This window comes from Punica granatum, chromosome 4, assembly GCF_007655135.1.
Source record: "Punica granatum isolate Tunisia-2019 chromosome 4, ASM765513v2, whole genome shotgun sequence".
In the NCBI taxonomy this organism is placed as follows: domain Eukaryota; kingdom Viridiplantae; phylum Streptophyta; class Magnoliopsida; order Myrtales; family Lythraceae; genus Punica; species Punica granatum.
In genome coordinates this window covers 2218229-2240818 of record NC_045130.1, presented here as the reverse complement: position 1 = coordinate 2240818, position 22590 = coordinate 2218229, and the positions used below count along the sequence as shown (strand labels likewise).

The following is a 22590-nucleotide window of genomic DNA, read 5'->3' as shown; positions in this document are numbered from 1 at the left end:
TTGATATTCCATCATATCTAATCTCAGTTAATTTTTTATATCAATTTTGATAATGACCGACTAAATGTACATCAAATCGATCCTTCAATCAATTTTCCGAACGGAAAACTTTAAAAAATCATTTTATGATTTTTTAAATTCTGTAATGATTATTATGTGATTTAATATAATATGATAAATTTAAAAAAAATCTACGAAAAAAATCTTAAGCAAATGATGACAAAAGAGAAGTGGGATTAGGGGAGTTGGCTTAAGGGAAGCCGATGGTGAAGCATCGCCATTGACACTAAACTAAGAAGATGTCCCTCTCGAGGATAATGGACGGCAGGGTTGGCCCCACTGCGGATCTGGATGACGTTAGCCTCCGTCGACGACCCAACTTCGCTATCCCCTTGCCACTCCTCGGCCTCCACCGTAGCACCATGTAGGGGTTTTACAACTGTCCCGTCAAGGTCCTCCCCATGATCAAGTCAATCTTCACCTCCTTCTCCCCCCTCTCGAACAACGGGTGGAAAAGCTGGGCTTTCATAGTCAAGATCATGGCGGCGTCATGCTGGCCTTCGAACCTATGATTTGTGATTTTCTTTTTTTACTTTCCATAATGCTCGAGAGAGAAAGGGGGCGGATCGGCGGTGGGGGCTCGCCTTCCGCCCATCCCCTCCCCCAGGCGACGTCGTTGGACGCATCTGAAGCATTTGATTCATTGCACGGTGTTGTGGTGGAGGCTGAGGAAAGGTTGTGGGATGCAAAGTTAGAGTCATTGGAGGAGGCCGAAGGGAGGAGAACGGGGTAATTGCAATTAGTGTCCATCCATCGATGAGGTCGACTCAGTGGGGACAAGCCTTTTACCCTTCTTCAATTAGGGTTTGGGATTTATGGGCTTATTCGATTAAGGTTTGGTATTTGGGAGCTAAGGATTCGGGGGTTAGTTGAGAGTTGCGGATGACTTCAATGTTTCTATCAATGATTTTTGCATTTAAATAAGATGAAAAAAATTAGAAAAAGGAAAGAAAATAAATATATAATGTCATAAAAAATGAGAAGGGCAATATGATGAAAAAAATTAAATAATTTAACGTCATATATTTCCTTTAATTTTAGTATACAGAAGGGATAATTTGATGTATATTTAATTTATCAATGTCAAAATTCATGTAAAAAATTTTATGAGGTCAGATTTGGTAACCCTGAATGGACAAATTGTTAGTTTACTCATTATTAATTGTAAGTAGTCTTTGTTTTTTCTTTGAATTAATCGGACGGAAGAATTAGAAGGAAAATTTTAAAAGGAAAAAAAAAAAAAAAGATCCCCTGACAATAAGGCGGGAAAAGATTCCCCCTCCCAAACTCTGGTGCCGTCTCCCGGTCTCAGCTATAGATCGCACTTCCCAAATCCCTAATTCCGCCAATCCCAATTCTATTTGTGCGCGAAGATGGATGATTCCGCCCGGCAGGAGTCCCCGCCGGCGGCTGGCTCCGGCTCCGTGGAACGCAGGAGAGTCCGCCGGAGGCTGGTCCAGTCAACGCTGTTCACCCACAATCCTCAAGTGACTGAACCCACTGCGGACCTGAAGAAGGACAATAATTGCAGTGAGGATGAGGCCGGTTGTGAGGGCGAGGAGGCTTGCGGGAGCCAAAAGGGGAGGCCGAAGCGGAAAGGGAGAACTACTACCCCCCAAAAGAAGGCTTCTTCGGCGAAGGTGAGATGCGTCCTGAGCTGAATTCCAAGTTTGGTTGGACTTTCTGGCACTTTGGGACAATGCAATGGTGTATGGGCATCTAATTGTTTGATTGCTTTGGTTCAATGTGATCGCTTGTGTGGAATACGAACTCAGTTCAGCTCGGTTCCCGACGAAATTTGGGAAATTGCATGGCTTAACTGACGACGAAAGAGAAAATTGTTTCTATTCCTTGTTGGAACACGAGTCAATTAGAAGTACCATATGTACATATCCGCTTCTTATGCATATCTTATTCACTCTCAAGAATTCATTTGAGGTAGATGGGTCGGCCTCTTGATCTACGGTCAGGGTTGCATTTATATCATATCCTTTATTCCTGAAATGCTGGTTCAAGTCCAGTTCGACATGCATCTCTTTGTCTCTGCAAATTATGTTGGATGACCAGTAGAGCTCATGAGCTGTTTCTTTATCTTCAGAAGGAGAAGCAGTCTGTAAATTGTACACCGCCAAAGAGTGCAAGGAAATTGACGAGTCTGATGGATATTGAGGACAGGTCGCCGCCAATTCCTAATCTGCGGTTAGAAGCAAAATTAACTGCTGAGGTGGATCAGGATTTCCTCTCTTTTTTAGTTCAGCTTCTGTAGTCTAGATCATGATATTAGAGATATTCATTATGAGTCTATAATTATTTCATGCTTAGAAGACAAATGTAGTAGCAGTAGACTTACTTTGTTCTTTTCTGTTTGACTCTCATCCATGCATGGAGATGCTGACAAAAGTGTGATCCATGTTTATCAGGAAAACTCACGAATGTTCGCCGGTAGGCAAATTCATCCATTCTTTTCATCCTGGAAATCAGGAAGGAAGTGTGAGGAAGTTTCCGAAATCGATGGCAGTATGTGCTCGAGTGAAGGAAAGAACAGAGACATTACCCTCGGCCCAGTTCATGTTTTTGAGAAAACTCAGGTATGGTTTTCGTAATCTTCTTAATTATACTTACTTTTGACCCTCAAGCACTTGACAGAAAAGCTGGAGAAGTTGCTGACTGTTGAACCCTGTACAGGATGATGAGAGGCTGCCTATTGATTGGAGAAACTGGAAATTTTGTGAAGATAACTTTATCAGTGGTACTCATGATTTAGAGAGAACAACTTCTGTTTTCGAGGGCAACATCAGTTGTTTAACATTTGATAATTTACCATTTGTGGCTCATTCCTGTAATGAGTCATTTCACGAGAATCAGGAGTCATTGCATAATAGACCTAAACAAAGATGTCTGAACAAGACATCATCAACTGATTTGGCTGCACAAGATGATGGGCATGTGTCATATTCTCTCTTGCTGGAGTCTGAACGGGTACATATTCGTCATACTTTAAGCAGTCAGTGGCGCTCTTTGCAGTTTTTGGCAACATATTTATCTTTGCATATTAGATGACATTGCTGTTCATATGGATTTGGCAGTATCATGAAACTGAAAGAGTCAGGTTCATATCTACACATGCTGAACACTTGAGCAAGCTGGATGTCAAGCAGCAGGACAAGTTTCTTCAGGAGAGGTCAGGATCTATATGTTTTGAAAGATTTTATATATATATATATGTATGCATGCATGTATCTATATTAGGTGTGTATGGCATGTCTTAGTTCTAGCACTTCATAGATTCCTTTTGTTATGTTACTTGATCTGCAGGATGATATCTTACTATGTTGATCGTGGTAATAAGCCTGCAGAAATGTTATGGACAGATAAGTACCAACCAAAGAGGTCAACGGAGGTTGGTTATTTATGCTGTTTATTTCTCTATCATGTGATGCGTCAGAATTTTCGTGGAGGTTGTTAAAGTTGGTTTTTGTCCTGCTTACATTGGTTTGCAGGTTTGTGGTAATGATGATTCTGTAAAGTTTCTGAGTGAGTGGTTACATCTCTGGCATCAAAGACATAATCATAACAGCAGATACGTAAATGCATTAGATGATTCCGGCTCCTTGGAGCACAGTAATAGCTATCACTTGCCTGATTCTGATTCAGAATACACCGAAGAGGAAGGACTGAAAAATGTCCTCTTGATTATTGGCCCAATTGGGGTAGGTAGAAGTGCATATCCCTCTTTTAATTCTTTACTACTTAGGTATTTATTTCTGTAATGTTCTTGAAGTTGTGTTTGAAATTGGATTAACTTATGATATCCTTGTACATCTGTTTGTCTGATGCAGTGTGGGAAGTCTGCAGCTATCTATGCGTGTGCTGAAGAACAAGGTTTTGATGTTATGGAGGTGCCTCTGAACTTATAATTTTCTGAACAACATCCTTCTCTCTCTCTCTTATTTTCCAACAATATGACGATACTCTCAACTAAAACATCTAGGATTAAAGCTAATATTAGTGCACCGTGATGAGATATTGAGCAATGAAAGTCATGGTAGATGCACAACATTTGACCACTGCACTTTTAACCTTCATCTGCATATGAGATGTTGTAAAATATACGTTTAGCTAATGAAAAAGGAGGCTTTGTTCTTGTAGCTGCCTGTAGCTTTTCTTTGCTCATTCATCCTCTTTAATCATCTGGGTGAGGCATAAAGAATCAATGACGTTGTGTTTTCCTTCCTTTAAGTCTTCAATATAGTTTTACAAAATGAGACATTCCTTAATGATAGTTATTATTGTTTATATAATTAGTCTTCCTCTGAAAGATGATCTATTCATTAATTGGTTTGTGGCATATATGAATGCATGAATTTCGTGATTGTGCCAGGTCAATGCATCAGAGTGTCGAAATGGTGCCTTGGTGAAGCAAAGATTTGGTGAAGCCTTGGAATCCCAGTGGTTGAAATGGTTTGTCAAAAAGCTTTTTGTGACATTTTTCTATTGATAAGTTCCTGTAATGAAATGTTGTTCTGAAGATATTTAAGCGAACTGAAGATCATATTTATCTGGACAGTCTGTGATAATCATGGTAGAATTGAGAGCACTGCAAATGGAAAATGTGTGTAGAAGTGGAAATTAAGCATGGAGAAATTATGCAGAGTCCTGCTTTCTAGTGGCAGACAATAGTTAATAAATGATATCAAGCACATCATCTTGCAGATAAACTGAACCTTTGCTTCTGCCTTTCCAAATGTTGGAAATGAATTAGCAGGTTAAATTATCTCTGGACTTCATGATTCTTCCTTAATCAGCTGTCTGATTGCTATGACATCTGAGATCATTTTATTAAGTGTACTGATCAAGGTTTGAGACTTAATGTCTTGATTTATAGTCTCCATTCTTTCTTTTGGTTAATGCTTCTCCTTTTGTATGTTCTGATTTCAACATGAACTGCTCAAATTGTTCATCTTTGAGATATAAGTATTTAAGAACAAATTATTTCATGCCTGTACCTTCATTGTCAGAGTTGCTAAAAATCAATCTTGACCGCTTGGACCAGATACTGATTCCAGTTTATGGTATGATCCTCAAGTAGAGTATATTGATGCAGGTCACCAGGAAATGATCTGGATCCTCAGAAGGAGCAAAAATGTAATTCAGAACTACCAAATAGTAAAATAAAGTTCACTATGGGTAATGAGGTGATAGAACTAATACAAGTATCCGATGAGGACACTTCATATGACGCCACTAAAGCCGATAAATTTGCTATGAAGGAGAATGGAGTTTTGTGTGATCGACGGAAAGTCAAACCTTTAATCCTTTTCGAGGATGTTGATATCACTTTTCTTGAAGATCGTGGTTTTATTGCTGCTATAGAACAAATTGCTGACACAGCAAAGGGTCCTTTGATTTTGACGACAAACAGTAAGTGCCATGATCATTGCTTGTTGATTGATTTATTGATCTCCTTATGGTGGCTCAAAGATATCATGCTTTATCTTAGACAGCAGGGTAGCACTCCCTGATAGTTTGGACAGACTAGAGATGAGCTTTGCAATGCCATCCCCTGAGGAACTTGTTCGCCATGCATATATGGTACATCCTTCCGCACATTGATATTTATGTTCTTTTTTTCCCCCTTTGGCAAGTCTATAAATACATAAAATTTCTTTTGTGCTTCAGGTTTGTGCTGCTGAGAAACTCTCCATCCACCCTCAACTAATTGAGAGACTTGTTGAATGTTTCAAGGGAGATATTCGTAAAACCCTTATGCATCTCCAGTTTTGGTGTCAGGGTAATAGATATCATCAGAAAGGCAAGTATGAGTGCTTGTTTTTGTAAATAGCCTGACATATAGGCTTTTGTGGAAGGAGAACTAATGTTATTTTTCCATTTTTGTATCTCAGATGAACAAGCCCGAAGTAATGCTGGGTTATTTGACCTTGAGTTGGTCCATAATATTCTGCCAAAGTTGATGCCTTGGAATTTCCCTTCGGAGTTATCTGGGCTAGTTGAGAAGGAAATTGCAGTGTCATTATTTGGGATGGAGGAGAATTCTAATTTACCCATGGTTGAGGAGGAATTTGACAAGGAAGCACTGGTTTCTTTGTTTGATATGGATCATAGTGAAAAAGCTTTGGAGGCCAGGAAAGAAGCCATGCTAAGCAGGAACTGTTCCATTTATGATGACCAGGAAATTTTCACTCAATCAATAGATATCCCTTGTGACTTCTCAAGATCACCAGGCACCCCTGTTGCATTCACCTGTCGAAAAGGTCGACGAAAGCTGGATGTTGTACTGTCTTCTGATACTGAGGATGAGAATGACAGCAGAATTCCTAGTCTCAGTATAGACCAGCAATGTTTTCTCACCCCATCGCCCAGCAAACCAAGCGAGGACAAAGTGGAAAACGAGGAATTCTGTTTCTTTCCCTGTTCAGGGATTCAGACCAAATATGAAATCGACAGTCAATGCAAAGCGTCATTTGATGAGTTATCATGTGTCCCTGAGACAACATATGTTCCTGAAACGACTATTGAAAATGAAACAGACGCAATGTCATGCAGAACAATTTCTTCTTCTCCTCAAGTTGTTGAGACGGAGGAAGTTTTCACATGCAATGGGCTGACTAGCAACCTGTCTCCGAAGCATGGCAAGCCTCTAAGCAGATTGCATAAACTCTCAGATCTGTCAAGAACTACTCATGACGTGACAGCAGAATCTTATGAAGATGAGGAAGTAACTCAATACGAACATGCAGAAGCTACTGGAAGAGGACATGATGTGATGGATGAGTGCAGCCGCATGGATTTTAGGAGAAGATCAGTGCCTGATGTGGTACATGAATCATGGAAAAGACTTCGTGTAAAGGATTTGAGAAAGTATGTCTCAACTGAAGAGAGAGATGCTTTGAGGATCATACGAGAAGCCAGTGGAATGAGCAACCTAATTTCACAATCTGATACGTTACTTTGCCGGTGTGGAGCAGTAATGAGTGTAAGTATCATTTCACTGTTTCCTGTCTTAATTATCCATTTTTCTGGAGTTACTTTTTGTATAATTGGCATTTTGGTTTAATTTGCAGGATTGTTTGGATCCTAGGACATTTGCTTCTGAGGAACCAGAATTCTTTGGTTGGTGTCATGAGCAATGGCAGATGACATCCACAATGTTTCAGCATGGGTTCTGCTCTTATGCAAAAGATATCGCTGCTGTTGGTTTGAATAACCTTGATGGCAAGCAAACGGTGGATTTGACCTCAGAGATATTGTCTTTGACAAATGACAAGATGGCCTTAGCTAACATGATTCTCAGGGATATGAGAGGATCTAGTTTTAGTCTAGATGGTGGAATGGGTCAGAGATTGAATCCTCCAAACACAGATGAAACTTCAAGAAGGTATATCTATGTTTTCATATTTATCATAGATGGATATCAAACATAGGTAGGACTTATGATATCTTATGGCATTGACCAAGATTTCCACTTGACATATTGGCATCAAATTTCCATCTTAACGCACTTTGCTCCCGCAAATAGTCTTTTGTTGTTTCATTTTTCAAGAAACTTATATTTCCCATCTGTTAGAGTTGGATTTTATATATATATATATATATATATATATTTTGTAGGGTTATCTTGAACTAAAATTTGTAATTCTGTGATAATTTAACGGTCAATTTGTTTAATTTTTGGTCTATTTATCACAGAGAAGCAAAGTCATGCCTCATGGATGTGGTTCAATCTCTGATTCCTCCGAGAACGTGTTTATCCTTGAGAGGCTACACATTCCATGAGTATCTTTCTTCATTAGGGAATATTTCGAGAAGAGAAGCTTCCCGTCTGTCTCAAGGCATGGACAAGACGAAGAGGCGGAGGTATGTATTCTCACTGTCAAGCATATCATATTATTCCCATGCTTGTAATGTTAAGATTGGCAAGGAGCTGAATAAAACAGAATGGCCATAAAGAACAATTGCATTTCACTGGTTAATTCATTTCTATCCTGTTTCTAGTTTCATACCAAAGGGGGACCCAAGAAAGCGATACAAAATCCTTTAGATTGCAACTCTGTTTCCATTCCTTTGTACCAAACATTACTGAAGCCTTTACTGGTTTGGAAAACTAGTTTTCTTCTCTCCCATTTTTAATGGTCAATGTCGAATATTAATCATCTAAGTAGATCATAATTTAGTCTTTCCATGCAGGGGAAGGACTACCCGACACTATCTAAGCACGGGCACTATGATGTTATCTTCTGAAGAGATTTCCATGCTCGATGAGTTTAGCATTTTGGGAAATAGTGAATCTCAATCAACCGAGGCCAAAAACGGGTAGTAGAACTGGAGGATCTGTGGGCAACCCCTCTGTTTTACACCAAAAAATGTCCACTGGGGCTCCAGAAGAGATGGACCCTGGTGATTTATAACCATCCAATGTCGGAAAATGTCTGATAGATTTGTCAAAACTCAGTAATTGGCACAGGTCAGAGGATCTGATGTGGCCTGTGCTTCACGGCTGTAAAGCTCGTGCTGATTATTCTTATTTAGGTAATGGTCACTGCTGCCAATACTAAACTGAAATGAGCTAATCAACCGCGGAATTGCTTCAGTGATTTCAAGGAGTTCTGCAACTCAGGACTTTCTCTTCAGTCTGTAGAGCTCCTGAGGCTGCGGTTTAGACGAGCTCCGGGTGGATGTGCAAAGATTTGCAGAAGCGATGAGAGGCATTCTGATCCAAGAGCCGTAGTCAAGTTAGTGTAGGTGATTCTGTGGAGGCTCTACTTCTCTAATTATTGAAGAAATTTGAGGAAATAGCATGACAAATTTTCCTTATTCATATCCTTCTCTCGCCGATTCATCTGTTCATGTATTCTACTACAGAAATCTTCTCTTTGATTCTCCTTTTCTTCCCAATAAGCTATGTAGATTTTTCAATCGGTCCATGAAAAGATATCCAATTCGACGACATTGATCTACAGAAACCAACTGGCTGCCCAAAGAATCAGCCTGAACTGTCTGTTCATGTCTTGTAAATATGAAAGTAGTTGGACTCGTCAAAAACCATGAATAACATAGTTAATGATTTGATCGGTTCAATGTCCTCCCTAGCCTTAGTGGAAGTGTCATGAACCTGACAGCACGAGACTTGGACCAGATCCGAGGATTTTGAAAAGTCAGCATCGTTGGTCCTGGTCAAAGACAAGAGCCTTGAAGAGGACTCATCCAAGATGTACGTGGCACTCGAACTTTCTGTAATGGTTCCTCCTTACCTAGAGAAAGCACATACATCCCTTCAGACCTACGGATCACATGCACTTTCGCTAACAAAAAACCGATCAGCTCGAAACAGAAGACGCAATGATATAAATATTGGTTAATATCAAATGCATCCTATATAATTAAGGTAAAAGAACAATGTAACTCAAGGTTCTCCTATCATTTACCCACAGAGAAAAAAAAAGAACCAAGAAAGCATACCCTAAATAATGTTCTCATGTAAATCTAATATAAGAAAAGGTTAAAAATCTGTATCTCCTCCCCTCGTCTCTTCTCTAGTAGTAACTACTTCCTTTCTCCCTTCCCCGCAGCTCGCCTAGAGAAATTACACTTTGTCGTCTAGCTTGTCATTATTTACAAGAGGGAGCAACTCGACACGGCTCCGTGGTGTCCGCGGGGTCCTGGGAGTGCTCGGTGGCGGGTGGTGGGACTGGGATAGCTTGTGCCTCACATACCCATAGAATGTGCACCCCATCAGTGTGATAGCACATCCCACGGCATTCAGGCCCGAGATTGGATTCCGGAAAATCAACCAAGATACCAAGACAGCAACAGCCACCTATATACATGAGGGGGAAAAAAAAAGTTTTTCATGGAAGACTCAAGAATTGAGTTTATCTTTCCCATTATAATTTCTAATTTTTCTTAATATTTCATCGAATTGAAAATATGGAACAATTAACTACACAGATAACGATCCAAGAATTTTTCATGGCCAGTCCGGTAAGATCATTCTGCATTTGAAACAGCAAGTTCTTTAATTGAACTGTCATAATTCAGGTACTTTTTAGCAAAGCAACTTCTTTTTGAAAGTTATAAATCAGCCAGTGTGCTTTCTAATATGGTTCTGAACAAAGCAAGTCATTTAGTGAAGTACATCTTAACGTTACATTGGAGGCTAGATTGTAGGCAATAACAGGATTTGACATACGGCAATCAAAATAAAATGCCAGTCTAATCTTGCAACTCACCTTGAGGTTTCCAGCGACATTGAAAGTCACAGCAGTGGTTGAATGAATGACGTAAAAAATAGAGAAATTTAGGCAAAAGGCCAAAACCCCCGAGCTGAATATGATGATAAGAGAGGAGACAATCGAGTCATGAGTTTGAAACCACAGGATGACCCCAGAACCTTCCAGAAGCATTGCTGGGACAGCCAAGATCATGGTCGCGAATGGTGCCATGTAGTACACAGTGTTTATGCTAATTAGTGACAAGAACCAACAGAAGTGGAAAAGTCAGTGATTGATTTGCTGCGTAAAATGCAAGCAAAAATATACAAGCAAAAAGCATAACTGGAAAGTCATTGTATAAAAGAATCCAAAGCCACTTGCTAGTAGACACTTAATCTGAGAGCAAAGATATTCATACAGCCAAATTAAATTTTAGATGAATATACACATTTAAAAAACATTAGAAAGCCACTGACATGGACAACAAGAACAACAAAATTACCTGTCAAACTTGTACCCATGCAATAGAGACTCAGCAAGAATGGTCTTTGTTGAAGTAGCTAGGCAGCCAAACAAGGCAGCACAAAATCCAAACATGTTAAAACTGAGTTCTGTAATGGATGTAAGAAGAATTCCTCCGACAATGGGTATTAAAGAAGTCCATATACGCCAATCAAAGTACTTGCTCCACACAAGCCACTGAAGAACAACTGTGAGAAGACATTTTTTCATCAGTTAGCGATGCATCATGCAAAAACACACAAAACTTTAGAGACCTAGCGGATCTGCGGAATGAACTTGCTTTGAGTATTTGCAAGACCTGACCTGTGGTTGCAGGAGTAAATGACTTTATGGTCTGCATGAAAGAGACTGGGATATATCGCAAGCTCACGTTCCCCAAAACTATGTTTATGCAAAAGACAAAAGACATTGGGAAGATCCTTCTCCAGCGATCTTCAGGGTCAACCATTATCAAAGGTTTGAGCTTCAACACCTTGATAACCAGGGAAGCTCCAACAGCCGAGCATATGAAGTGAACACAGGATACAGTCAAAGGAAACTTGAAATCCAATTTCTGCAGGGAAGAAAAAGAGAATGAAGGCAGGCTTACTCAGAATCTCCAGCGAGAAGAATTAACAAAGAAATGAGTTTACATAAGATCCAGTCAGTCATGCTCTGTCCTTTGAGATAAATAGAGAAAAAGTCACATTTACAGCTGCGAATCTCCCATACCTTTAAGCAAAGGGTGCCTATAATAATCATCTACCTGTTAAGGGGGGGAACATCTAAGAAATTTTCCCCTTCCTAACAAATGTCCCCAGTAATACTGTTCTCAAGAGAACGTGATCACCTCCAAGGACTCCATAAAACCAATCAACATGGTGCAACAATTTTCAAGCCTAAGTGGCTTCGGTCTGCTAGTCTTTATGCTACACTACCTTTTGCTTTATACTGTGGTATGAATCCCGTTTTCCAGTGGCTATTCCATAAACTCCTTGGATTAGAATTGCAGAATTTCTCACACCATTTCAAAGCAGTCGCACATGTATCATCAAACTACCAATTACTCCCATCATTTTGCTATCAGAATTCCAACCCCCCCCCCCCCCCCCCCCCCCCCCCCCCCCCCCCAAATCATGCATTCAGAAGCCTAAGTATCAACTTTATCTGACCAATGCAAAGGTACCACCAGAAAAATGGGAACTTTTCACACAGTACAAACAATCCCGAATCCTTCCGCAGCTCCCCAAAAACTCTGCCCTATGAATTCTCTCACGCTAAGAACACAACACTAAGCCCCCACAAAAAAATCTCATCAGATCTGTTCTCTTATCTCGACAGATTAGAGGAACCCGACATGAATATATGCTCAAAGATGTGATCCGGTGAAGCTATAAAAGCGATTCAGCAAATTGCCATCAGTACGGACTTCTAAGAACATATCAGTTCTTCTGCGACAACGATTTGAAGATCTCAAGCTTCTGTTAGCATATTCTCTCAGTTCACCGTATAATTACGACAGCTGAGGACCGAGCAGCTTCTGAGTCAGTCAGCTCGCGGCTGCTCAGGCACCGTACGAGAATGTCGAATCAGATGAAAACGGCACCCAATTCAATTCTCAAGCTGGGATACATTGAAATCCCCGAATCTCAATTCCGATAGAACAGAAACGGAAAAATGAAAAATGAAATTTTTATTAAGAGACCTGAAAGATCCATTTGTTCATGATGATCACGGTGACGTTGAAAGCCCACCACTGGACGATGGCGAGGAGAGATCTGAACACGCTCCACTGGCACAGCAAGCTCTCCTCCATTTTTCCTTTCTCCCCCAAAATTCGAACCGAACCGAATCGATCAAACAAACAACACCCAGAGAGATACACACAGAGAAGGCGGAGGGGGATCGATGAGAGGAGAGAGAGAAAGGTTTGCTTCAGATGGAGAAGTGGGGAAAGGAGGAGGAGGAGGAGGAGGAGGAGGAGGTGCGTAACGGTGGAGTTGTCTCCTCTTCGGCTGCTCTCAATCCCACGTGATTTGCCTCTCTCTCTCTCTGTGTTTCAGTATATTCTCCCCTTCCCTTCCCCTTCTCTTTTCTCTGTTTCTGTTCCCTTCAATTTCCCCTCTCAACCTTTTCTACTGCTAAAACGTTTCCTTCCCTCAACCCAAAAAAAAAAAAAAAAGTAAGACGTTTCTCTCTCACTCTCTCTCTCTCTCTCTCTCTCTCTAAATATCATTACGTTCTTTTTTTCTTTTTTCTTTTTTGGTGAACGAATATTATTATGTTCGACTTGGTAAAATCCCACTCCTCTCTACCAATCTAAAGCTTATTTCCGATTTTGGAACCCCAAATGAAGAAAAAATTAAATAAAACCATCTTTTATACAATACTTTTGTACTTTCCATCGTGTCAAAATGTCAAATTACCCCTTTGCTCGGGGCAAATCCATACTTCCGATTTGACCATTTTTTTGCCGTATGGTCGATTATAGCCTGTCGAGTTTGGTTGGGCACCACGTAGGTTTATGACGTCCTCATCATGCAAGTTTTGTCGATCTAATTCGAGGGGCCTGGAAGTATCTCCCCCAGTACAGAGCTAGGAAAGTTTTTTTTTTTTTTTTTCACATATTGTATATGTGGAGATACCTCTACCGAACTTAGAACCTTACCTCGAAATGTGGACTTCATTTTCCCCTCTCAAGATGCCAATGCAACCATCAATCAATTTCCATTACTAGTTTTGGGATTACCTAAAGGGACTATGATTTGCCATTGATAGTTAAGTAGTTAATGTGCTCGGAGATTCCTCCCCCCTCCCTACTTTCTTCCACAGGGTTGTCATTTTTCTTCCTTAACTCCGAGCGATGGAGACATCACTTTTGAGCAACAAATGGACAATCGAACATAAAAAAAAAAAAAAAAAAAAATCACAAATAGTAGAGTGCCATATATTTCTGCCTTAATTTATGAAATTTTTATCTTTTTTTTCCGATTATAAGGGAGCTTCACATATTTAGTATTGTAAAATTATAATCACAATAGTTAATAAAAGACATGTTAATTCTACTGAGTATTGAATATGAAATCCCTTAATTACTAAAAGAGGACGTGCAATTGTGCACCACTACGCCACGTTCTCTTTGATTTTTTTCATGTCATTTTATTTTTCGTTCTCCTATCACTTAATTATACCAGTTAGTTAATCTAGTTGACTATCAATTGATTGATAATAGAATCATATCTAAAGGAGCTTGCCTAACCTATCATTTGGCGTTGGAAGGGTTGGGTCCTTTTTTTTCGGTTGAAAAGGGTCCTAATGAACTGGTACAATAATTTATTAAAGTAATATACAAGAATGAGGAAAATTTCATTAACGAAAATAGATTTCGATCAAAGATGGTATAATGTGGTAGCGCATGCTTTTGTCAAATAACAAAGAGATTTTATGTTTAGTACTCATTAGGAATTCATATCTTATTGTACTAGCCTACTAAGTAAAAAAAAAAAATTATTGATTTTGAGTATGTAAATTTGTGCCATTAATTGAGAGGAATCCGACCCTCCTATTCATAGTCCAATTCCAATCCTTCACTAGGGAAGGTCCAACTCCGACAAAATTTCGAGGAAACCGAACTCATTCAATGAATATTTATCTTTTAAGTCGAGTACGATGTTAGGCATTGACTTTATCACATTAAATAATATCTACTGTCTTTTTAATACATTAATGGCATGGATGTAATTTGAGTGAAGACTGAGGGTACTAGTTTTACGCGAGGAGCCGGACATATGCCGTCTTTCTCGCAGGGAACATGATCATGCAGAGGCGGACACTCGCTCTCGTCACTGGGACTGCGAGTGAGGCTCTCAGACTGAGAAAAGCTCGAAGATGCAGATGCCGAGGCTGAAGGCCGATTCTTCCGTCCCCCGCCGCATCGTCGAAGCTTTCGTCGGCTTCCTCTCCAATGGTCTCTCTCTCTCTCTCTCTCTCTCGGAAGTTTCTGCTGACATTTCGCGAGGCATTGTGCTCTTTCCCGCCAATCTCTGCTTGCTGTTCACTGAAAAATTTGAAGTTCTTGTGCTGACCGTGTTTTGACTCTCGGATGGCTTGCTAGCACGTTGTAAAAGCGATTCTTGAGATATCTGCTTGTTAGTTGGAGAACGATATGGCTTTTCGTTTTTATTCTAGCTTGTACGTTTTTCATTTGAATGTTAGGGTTTTGAATGAGTACGTTTTTCGAGACAATGTGGCTTTGTTGCACTTCAGATCATGCTTTTCAACCCCCCTTCATGCACCTATTTGATGCTCTAGGAATATCATCGTCTTCAGACATTTTCCAGAAGACATTTTCCTTGGAAGTAATGGTCAAAGTTTCCTGTGGCAATCTGAGATCCTAAATGACAGCATTTTCTTTGTACTGGTTCTCTGGCTGTTCTTTGTTACTGCAACAGTTGAGCCTGCCCTGGGGGCTGATCCTGGAGGTCTCGAGGTTGCCAGAGAATGTCTCAGAGATGTGTTTAAGCTTGACTCTTCTTCAACCAACAGTTCAGTTGGATTGGAATTGATGGACTACTTTGAGTCTCTTCAACCCACGGAGCAGAGGGAGAATCGAGAGGAAGGTTCATCCTCTTCTCGGGTGGTTCTGGTGGACGTTCCTTGGCGTCTATATGCTCATATCAAGCAAAAAGCTTATCCTGAGGTGGTTTTATTTTCTTGTTAATAAAGTGCAATTGTCCTCGCAAATGTCATTTGATAGTTTGAGTGCCAAATAATTGGTTTATACTTCTCGCAATCTCAACAGAAATATGGGATATGCTTCATGAGACAAGTCGAATAAATGCAACACATGTAACTTTGTCTCTTCCATCTAACATTCACAAATAAGCATGCACAACATGAGTAGGACTAGTGGATTATTTTCTCGAATTGCTGGACCGAAAATAGTAGGTTTCCATCAGCCAGGTCCACTTGGAAAGAAAATGATACCAGTGACTAATAATTTCAGTCTTGTTTTTTGCTTTGCTTTGCTGATTCTTGAGAAGTTGTCTCTCTTTGCGTCCTTTTGTGGTGTTTCTTTGTCCTAACATGTAATTACTTTTCTTAAATAGCAGGGTGAGGATTCAACAGAAAAACCAGTTGACAATGGTAGCCCCGTACACTCTCACTCTTTCTCTATGTCTCTTCAAAGTTTCCTTTTTCTTTTTTTTGGTGGGGGGGGGATGGATTTCATTACATACTATCTGATTGTTCCGCTAAAAGTCTCTTCAATTTCATTCTCAGGTTTACTTAGACAAGAGCTATGCCAGAGATTCCGTCATTCTCTTGAGAATCAGGACCACGTGGCCATTAACTATGATATGCTTCATGATGTACTTCCACCGGAGAAAGCAAATCAAATAGTAGAGAAAACTACAGCGGTATGACCCGTCTACTTGGCTATTTATTTTAACTGCAGCATTGCATTTCAGTTGTATGTGCTATTATTTCCTTCTGATGAACAGCATATATTCCATCCGAGAAACCATAAAGTAAGATTTCAACGTGCTGGAGGCTCCCCTCATTGGATGATGTTAAAAGAATGGCTATTGAACCAGATAACAATTTATGCTTTCGTTGAATCGTAGCATTCCACAGTATGCAAGAGATTCCCTCAGCTCATATGAGAGTGCTGAATTTGGCCTTTGAGTGATGGCTCCTTAAGAAAAATCAACTTCTTCGGCCTTATATTATAGATGTAGAATATAACTGATGACATCTTTTAAACAATCAAATTCCTGTTAGGGTCCCATTGCACGCATGGGACAAGCTAACTTTTGGTATCTAGAGTCTTTGCATGTCTGTCATTCATGCCTTGGTTCTTTGTCGTGCATATGCTTCATTACCTCTGATTAACAGATCCTGATTGTCAAAGTGAATATCTCATCTGGCAGTTGCCTAGTATAAGGCTTGGAATAGTTCACTTCTGTGGTTGGATTCACTTAAAACACTGGGTGAATAATTATGACAGGATATTGTTTTCCATGCTTATGCTTTATTTGTTTTCTTACATATGCTGGAGCATACATTGGAGCATCTGAATATGCAATCTGTTTTAAGCATTCTTTTATCTTGTCAAGAGACAGATTTCTTTTGAGCCTCAATTTGGAACAATGAAGTACATAATATTTGCTGTGCTGGTGCTTTATCTTTCCCTTGATATTCTGGCCACTTTCTTTCTTTTTTTTTGGTTTGTTGTTGGGGGGGGGTGGTGGTGGTGTTTAATTTCATTGATGATTATTTTTCCCCCTATCTGGTGACCTATTTGTATATCTTCTCATGGAAATCCCAATGGACTCAACCTTTCAATCTGCAAATGATTTTTTTTTCTTTTCTTATGTCTAACCTTTTTCAATGGAAACTATTTACCAGGATATGATGAATGCTGGATGCCAGAAGGTGCACAATGAAAATACTGCTGAGACCTTGAAATCTAAAGGTGATCATCTTCTCCTTGATGGTGAACATGAGCATATTATGTGCAACTTGAATCAAGAAGCGTTTGAATGTAAATGAGTGGTTGGCTTGGCAGACAATAGATTTGATACTGAGTTACGACTGGGAAATTATATCTGCATTTGCATTTCAATTATATCCACATTTGCACTATGACTGTAAGGTGCTTGGTATGGGCTGTTTAAACTGATATATTGCTTTATCTGTCTTATTATCAGGCAACAAGGCTATGGAGTCAATGCGATACAATGCTGCAATTGACTTATATACAGTTGCCACTGCACTTTCCTCAAATAATCCAATTTATTACTGTAACAGGTTGGCACTTGCAACTGAAATTAATACAACTTCTTATCAAAGCACATTAAATTTCAGATAGTTACGTTTCTAATGAAATCCACTGCATACTACATTCCTCTCCGAGTTTTGCATATTTCTCTAGTGATGCACTTTTGATGGAGAGAGCAGAATCCATATTTGGGATGAACCAGACCCTCAATACTTTTTATTCACGTATCTATTTATTAATTTGATCAATGCATGGATTTCACTGCAGTTAGAGCAGGAATTTGCAATTTCACTTAAATAAGCAAAAAGTTAACAATCCTGACATGGAATCAACAAAGCTATATTGTATAAATTGATCTACCAGAAAAATATATTGAATAAATAGTGTAAATCTATTGTACTGCAATACAATATCTTGGTCCTAATTTATCGTAATTCCTGGTGTGATCATTATCAATTAATACTGTTATTATTACTCTCTGCTAACCCATGAAACAATGAGGGTCTTTTCTTTTTTGAATAGTGGTTTCTACCAAATGTATCCGCATACCCATATGAAAGTTAACTATTGAATTCATCCCTCATACCAGCTTCTGATTTCTGAGATCCATTTTTCCCGAACAGTCTAGCTGAATGGTTTTTGTATCTTATAAGATTATCTTTTTTTCCTTTCTAGTGCTGAGGTAATTTGTACAGTGTTTCCATCTTTCTTACATATTTGAATCTTTCAATAGTCCCTCCCTGCTTTCATTCCTTTGATCAACAGTTTTCATGGTCTCTACTCATTTTGCACTATTAACAGGGCAGCTGCTTACACTCTGATCAACAAATATGATGAAGCTATTGAAGACTGTCTTCGTGCCGTTAAGCTTGATCCCACCTATTGGAAGGCATATAGTCGTCTTGGCACAGCATACTATGCCCTGGGAAAGTATCACAATGCTATTGAGGAGGGGTATAGAAAAGGTGGGCATGGGATTATTCCATTTCTTTCTATTTAAACTGTATGCCGACCTAGTGAAATCTAGTACTAGACTTTATTTACATGATCATGATAGTAATCCATCATCCTTTTAGCTCTGCTTATATATTAACAGGAACATATACCCTGATGGATTTTAAATGTATCATTTGACTTAATTAATTGGATTCACTGCAAATACACAGATTTGTGTGTTTATTAAAATTTTTCCAATGCCAATTTCTGGGAGTGGCTTGACAGTTTCCTCGGGATAGGCGATATGGCTTTTCTACATCTACTGCCCCAGAGGAGCGTACTTTCCATAATGGAAACAATCATGGAATTTCAAGTTCTTTTTTATTATTATTGCACTACCCTTCATGATGGATTTTTGTTTTGGTTACATAATTAAGAGTGAAGATATTCTTGAGTAACTCAATGCTTGTAATAGCTGATTCCTTTAAGGTTTCTTTTTTTTTTGTTTTTTTTTGTTTGGGGGGGGGGGGGGGGGGGCGTTGTTGATGAGAATTCTACAAAAGCAGCGTCTAATTCCTAAATAATTTTTACAGCCTTGGAGCTGAATCCACACAATGCCTCTATCAAAGAGAAGATTCAGGTTTGCTTTTTACCTAGACTCTCTCTCTCTCTCTCTTCCCGTCTCTCTCTAATGGAGATTTATTTACAATTTTGGAAGCAGGCTGCTGAGCAGAAACTCGAAGATGAACTTCTCCAGAGAGAAGACCAAGTAGTAACCACCCTCAAATGCTTTTTTATGGAACTGAAAGGAATCGATGATATTATGATGTTCTTGTTTTGGTGTGCTTCGAATATTTTGTGATGATAAGCAATGCCTGTACATTTCTTCAGATCTGAGTTTCCGTGTGTTGTTTGCCTGCAGAACCCGAACTCGAGTGAAGGACCTGATGTTGACCAATCTGCTGCTGATGGATCAAAACTGAGTCAATCTGCTCACGGATAGAAGCTCTTGCTGGTTAGGAAAAAGAGAAAATGGCACTGCACATATTATCAAATCTAACGTAGTTAGCCCGGACTACTAGGAGCGTTTGTGCATAGCTAAAGGCTTGTCGGTTACTTCAACTAACTGTGGAGAGTGGTTCGATCGAGTAGACTACAAGGAATTCAAGCTGGTGACCCGAGCCGTTATTGGTGATGTGAATTTCTAAGAGTTCCATCAGATTTTTCTGATTCGTGTTTGATTAAGTGAAGGCTGAACCTGCGGAATTAAATCCTAGAGTAAAACGGAATTCACTTTTACTCCCTAAGCTTTATCTACTAACTTAATTTCGTCCCTGAACTTTCAAACTTTGCCATTTCACTCTATAGATTCATTTCCATATTGGTCAGCATGATTTTGCCTCGAGTCATCCCAAACCCTACAGTTCGCTCAGCTTCACCTCCATGTATGCTGCCACAACCAACTGTGATACAGATGTAGCCAGCACCATACTTAATTACGGATCCGGTCATTTTGGATTTGTTTTTGTGGTGCAATTTCGGAGTCGGGCATCCTTGCAACATCCGGATTTGTTTTTGTGAGGTAATTCCAGAGGAGAGCATCGTAGCAAGGTTGAGATGTGAATCTGGAATTTGACCTTCCTAGAAGTTGGGTAGACTTTAGACCGTGTTAGGATTTTGGCCTTCAAAAGGACCATTTCAGTTCTAAAAATAACTGGAATTATTTACTTCCTATAAGTTGGGAAGTTCCGTGATTCTCTTCATGATAAGGACATTCTGGCGATTGACTGTCAAATGATTGGCGCCGTACTTCAACCCTGGAAGGGGAATCAATTAATACATAAAGCCGTAGATGTATTATTTGCTATTCGGTTATTTATTTTTACCGCAACGTATTAAATGCAGCTGCATGAGGTTATAGTTTCCGTTTAATCCACACCACTACATTTCCCAATCGGAGAAACTATTAGGAAGGATTTTGATGTACTAGCGGGTTAGCAGTCGTATTTTCAGCTTTAACACAGTAGTCGTTTATTTTCAGGGTTAAAATCACAAAAACTTTAACTTTAACTTTAACTCAATCCACTACACAACAAAAATACACATTTCCTAAGTCAAAAATTTTAACTTTAACTTTAACTCAACACACTACACAACATTTGTCTTTTTTCACAATCAAAATCAAAGTTACTTTAACTCTGAAACCAAACGCATATCTCGGTGTCTTAAACTAAAAATTGTGACTGGTTTCATATCTTCGCGTGCTTGCTATTAGACTTGTATTGGTTCTTTTTGATGAATATTAGACTTGTGTTGTTCAGTATGCAAATGTTACATTTCCCCCTTTCCTGGCCATACTTGTCCTGATAGATAGAATTACAATCGCGTGCTTTGCATTGCATCAGGAGCTGGAAGGTTCTGGATGCTGTGAATTTAACAATTACAACATGGCTGAAAACTTGAAATCACAGGGTGATTGTATTCTCCTTACTGGCACTGTCCCTTTCTTGTTCTAGATCTCTCAATTTAATCGAAAAGCATAGGCATATTACAACATCTACTGATACTTCAGAAACAGTAAACGTAATTAAACGGTTGTATTGACTTTCTACGTGGTATAAGTGTGAATTTCTAGATGCATCTCTCAGTCCAGTTCACAATTGCTGGCTAGGAAGCAATATTCATCACTGTCACTTCAAGCAAATATTTTTGGTGCAAATGGTTGAGTGTTATAACATTATATTGTGTTTTCGTTAGGCGACAAAGCTATGGGATCGAACCAGACATCTGATGCAATTCAGCTCTATACATGTGCCCTTGCACTGCGTGGAGATAGTGCGACTTACTATGTCGACAGGTCAGCACCGACATCTGAAATTAGTACAACGAGGTTCTTTGCACCCGAGATGGTTGTTTCTTATATAGGAGCATAATGCACTCCATTTGCATACTTTCTTCTCCAGATCCAGCTTTTTTCCAGACACACAGTTCCACATGCATATCTACGTATCAAAACTAAAAATAGCTTCTGAACAATACATCACAGAGTTTGAAATTCTTATAGCTTGTTTGGGTCGGAGTTGTGGAGGGTTATTGCCCTCCCTACACTGCGATCCAAACAAGCTGTTGATTTTCTTCTAAATTTGGTTATTGGTGTCTTCCTGGTCTCCATCTTTCCTTTCACATGTTTGCGTCTTGTATGATTTTCTTTTTTCCAGTTTTCACTCCCTTGATCCACTGATTCACGGTCTTGGTTTATTTGTATAATGAAAACATTGAACAGGGCAGCTGCTTTCACTGAGATCGGTGAGTACAATGAAGCCTTTGAAGACTGTCTTGCTGCCATTCACTTTGACCCCAAATACTGGAATGCATACAATCGTCTTGGTCCTGTATACTATGCTCTCGGGAAGTACAGTGAAGCTATTGAAAGATCAACGTATCATTGTGCTCAGGTTTTAGTTTACTGCTCACAGCAAACCCGAGCATAGCGACTCGACCAATCCAGGGCTCATTCTCCTCGGAGAAGCCAATGCCATCACTGGAATTACCAAATAGTCCATCTTCTACCTTAGGCTTGGGCGTCTTTGACACCTGCGAACATTCCGTCGTCAGTCATAGGAAATACATATAGACAATTTGTTGCCACCTTCTCCTGGAGGGACTCTGGTCTCAGTCGTCTTCAACTTGAACAGAGCGACAGCGGGAGACAACATGGGATGGCCAGAATCGACCAAAGTGGGGATTGAGGCAGCGAGTTGAACCGAAGAAAGCTAGGACCATGTGCTTTGAGATCACATATATGCTTCCTCTAGAGTTAGCTGAGACTGTCGCTGTATTTTCATTTTCCTCTCACGTTACTATATGCCAAATTAATCAATGTAATTAATTTACTAATTATTTATTCACGGTATGATATTCATAGGAGCTCGTCTAATCTATTACTTGGTGTCGGAATACTTTGGCTTTTTCTCTTTTATCGGTTTACAGATAGATCTATAAGACTAATACAAGAACAAATAAAGCGAAATAAAGGAACACTACTAGAAAACTCTTTATTTAGGATATCTCATCAAAGGAGGT

The 22590-nt window shown here is 39.5% G+C and overlaps 4 protein-coding genes across 9 annotated transcripts; 3 read left to right on the top strand and 1 right to left on the bottom strand.

The window, feature by feature from the left end:
• Positions 1-1311: 1311 nt before the first annotated feature.
• On the top strand, positions 1312-9008 carry LOC116203005. 2 transcript variants are annotated; one of them, XM_031534640.1, is made up of 16 exons: positions 1312-1700; positions 2159-2284; positions 2481-2648; positions 2746-3039; positions 3147-3241; positions 3376-3460; positions 3561-3770; positions 3900-3959; positions 4442-4521; positions 5165-5481; positions 5561-5652; positions 5740-5872; positions 5964-7054; positions 7143-7456; positions 7768-7935; positions 8253-9008. In XM_031534640.1, exons 1-16 carry the CDS (start codon positions 1434-1436, stop codon positions 8317-8319), a joined length of 3567 nt encoding a protein of 1188 aa, XP_031390500.1. In that variant the 5' UTR covers positions 1312-1433; the 3' UTR covers positions 8320-9008. The 2 variants fall into 2 exon arrangements, with proteins under 2 accessions (XP_031390500.1, XP_031390499.1); XM_031534639.1 differs by having other exon boundaries at positions 1314-1700; positions 8266-9008.
• Positions 9009-9397: 389 nt separating this feature from the next.
• Positions 9398-12908, bottom strand: LOC116203026 (UDP-galactose transporter 1). Its single transcript, XM_031534679.1, has 5 exons — positions 12496-12908; positions 11115-11364; positions 10792-10999; positions 10308-10539; positions 9398-9895 (listed from the first exon to the last, which is right to left on the bottom strand). Exons 1-5 carry the CDS (start codon positions 12604-12606, stop codon positions 9662-9664), a joined length of 1035 nt encoding a protein of 344 aa, XP_031390539.1. The 5' UTR covers positions 12607-12908; the 3' UTR covers positions 9398-9661.
• Positions 12909-14591: 1683 nt separating this feature from the next.
• LOC116203027 (small glutamine-rich tetratricopeptide repeat-containing protein beta-like) lies at positions 14592-19783 on the top strand. 5 transcript variants are annotated; one of them, XM_031534682.1, is made up of 10 exons: positions 14592-14757; positions 15242-15489; positions 15902-15935; positions 16071-16207; positions 17199-17265; positions 17501-17600; positions 18373-18536; positions 19101-19147; positions 19226-19279; positions 19430-19783. In XM_031534682.1, the coding sequence occupies exons 1-10, from the start codon at positions 14679-14681 to the stop codon at positions 19508-19510; spliced, it is 1011 nt and encodes a 336-aa protein (XP_031390542.1). In that variant the 5' UTR covers positions 14592-14678; the 3' UTR covers positions 19511-19783. The 5 variants fall into 5 exon arrangements, with proteins under 5 accessions (XP_031390542.1, XP_031390541.1, XP_031390543.1 ...); XM_031534681.1 differs by having other exon boundaries at positions 15899-15935; positions 19229-19279; XM_031534683.1 differs by having other exon boundaries at positions 15899-15935; positions 19226-19276.
• A 1492-nt stretch (positions 19784-21275) lies between these two features.
• Positions 21276-22256, top strand: LOC116202842 (serine/threonine-protein phosphatase 5-like). The gene is made up of 3 exons (XM_031534470.1): positions 21276-21364; positions 21791-21962; positions 22083-22256. The coding sequence occupies exons 1-3, from the start codon at positions 21276-21278 to the stop codon at positions 22254-22256; spliced, it is 435 nt and encodes a 144-aa protein (XP_031390330.1).
• Positions 22257-22590: the final 334 nt, after the last annotated feature.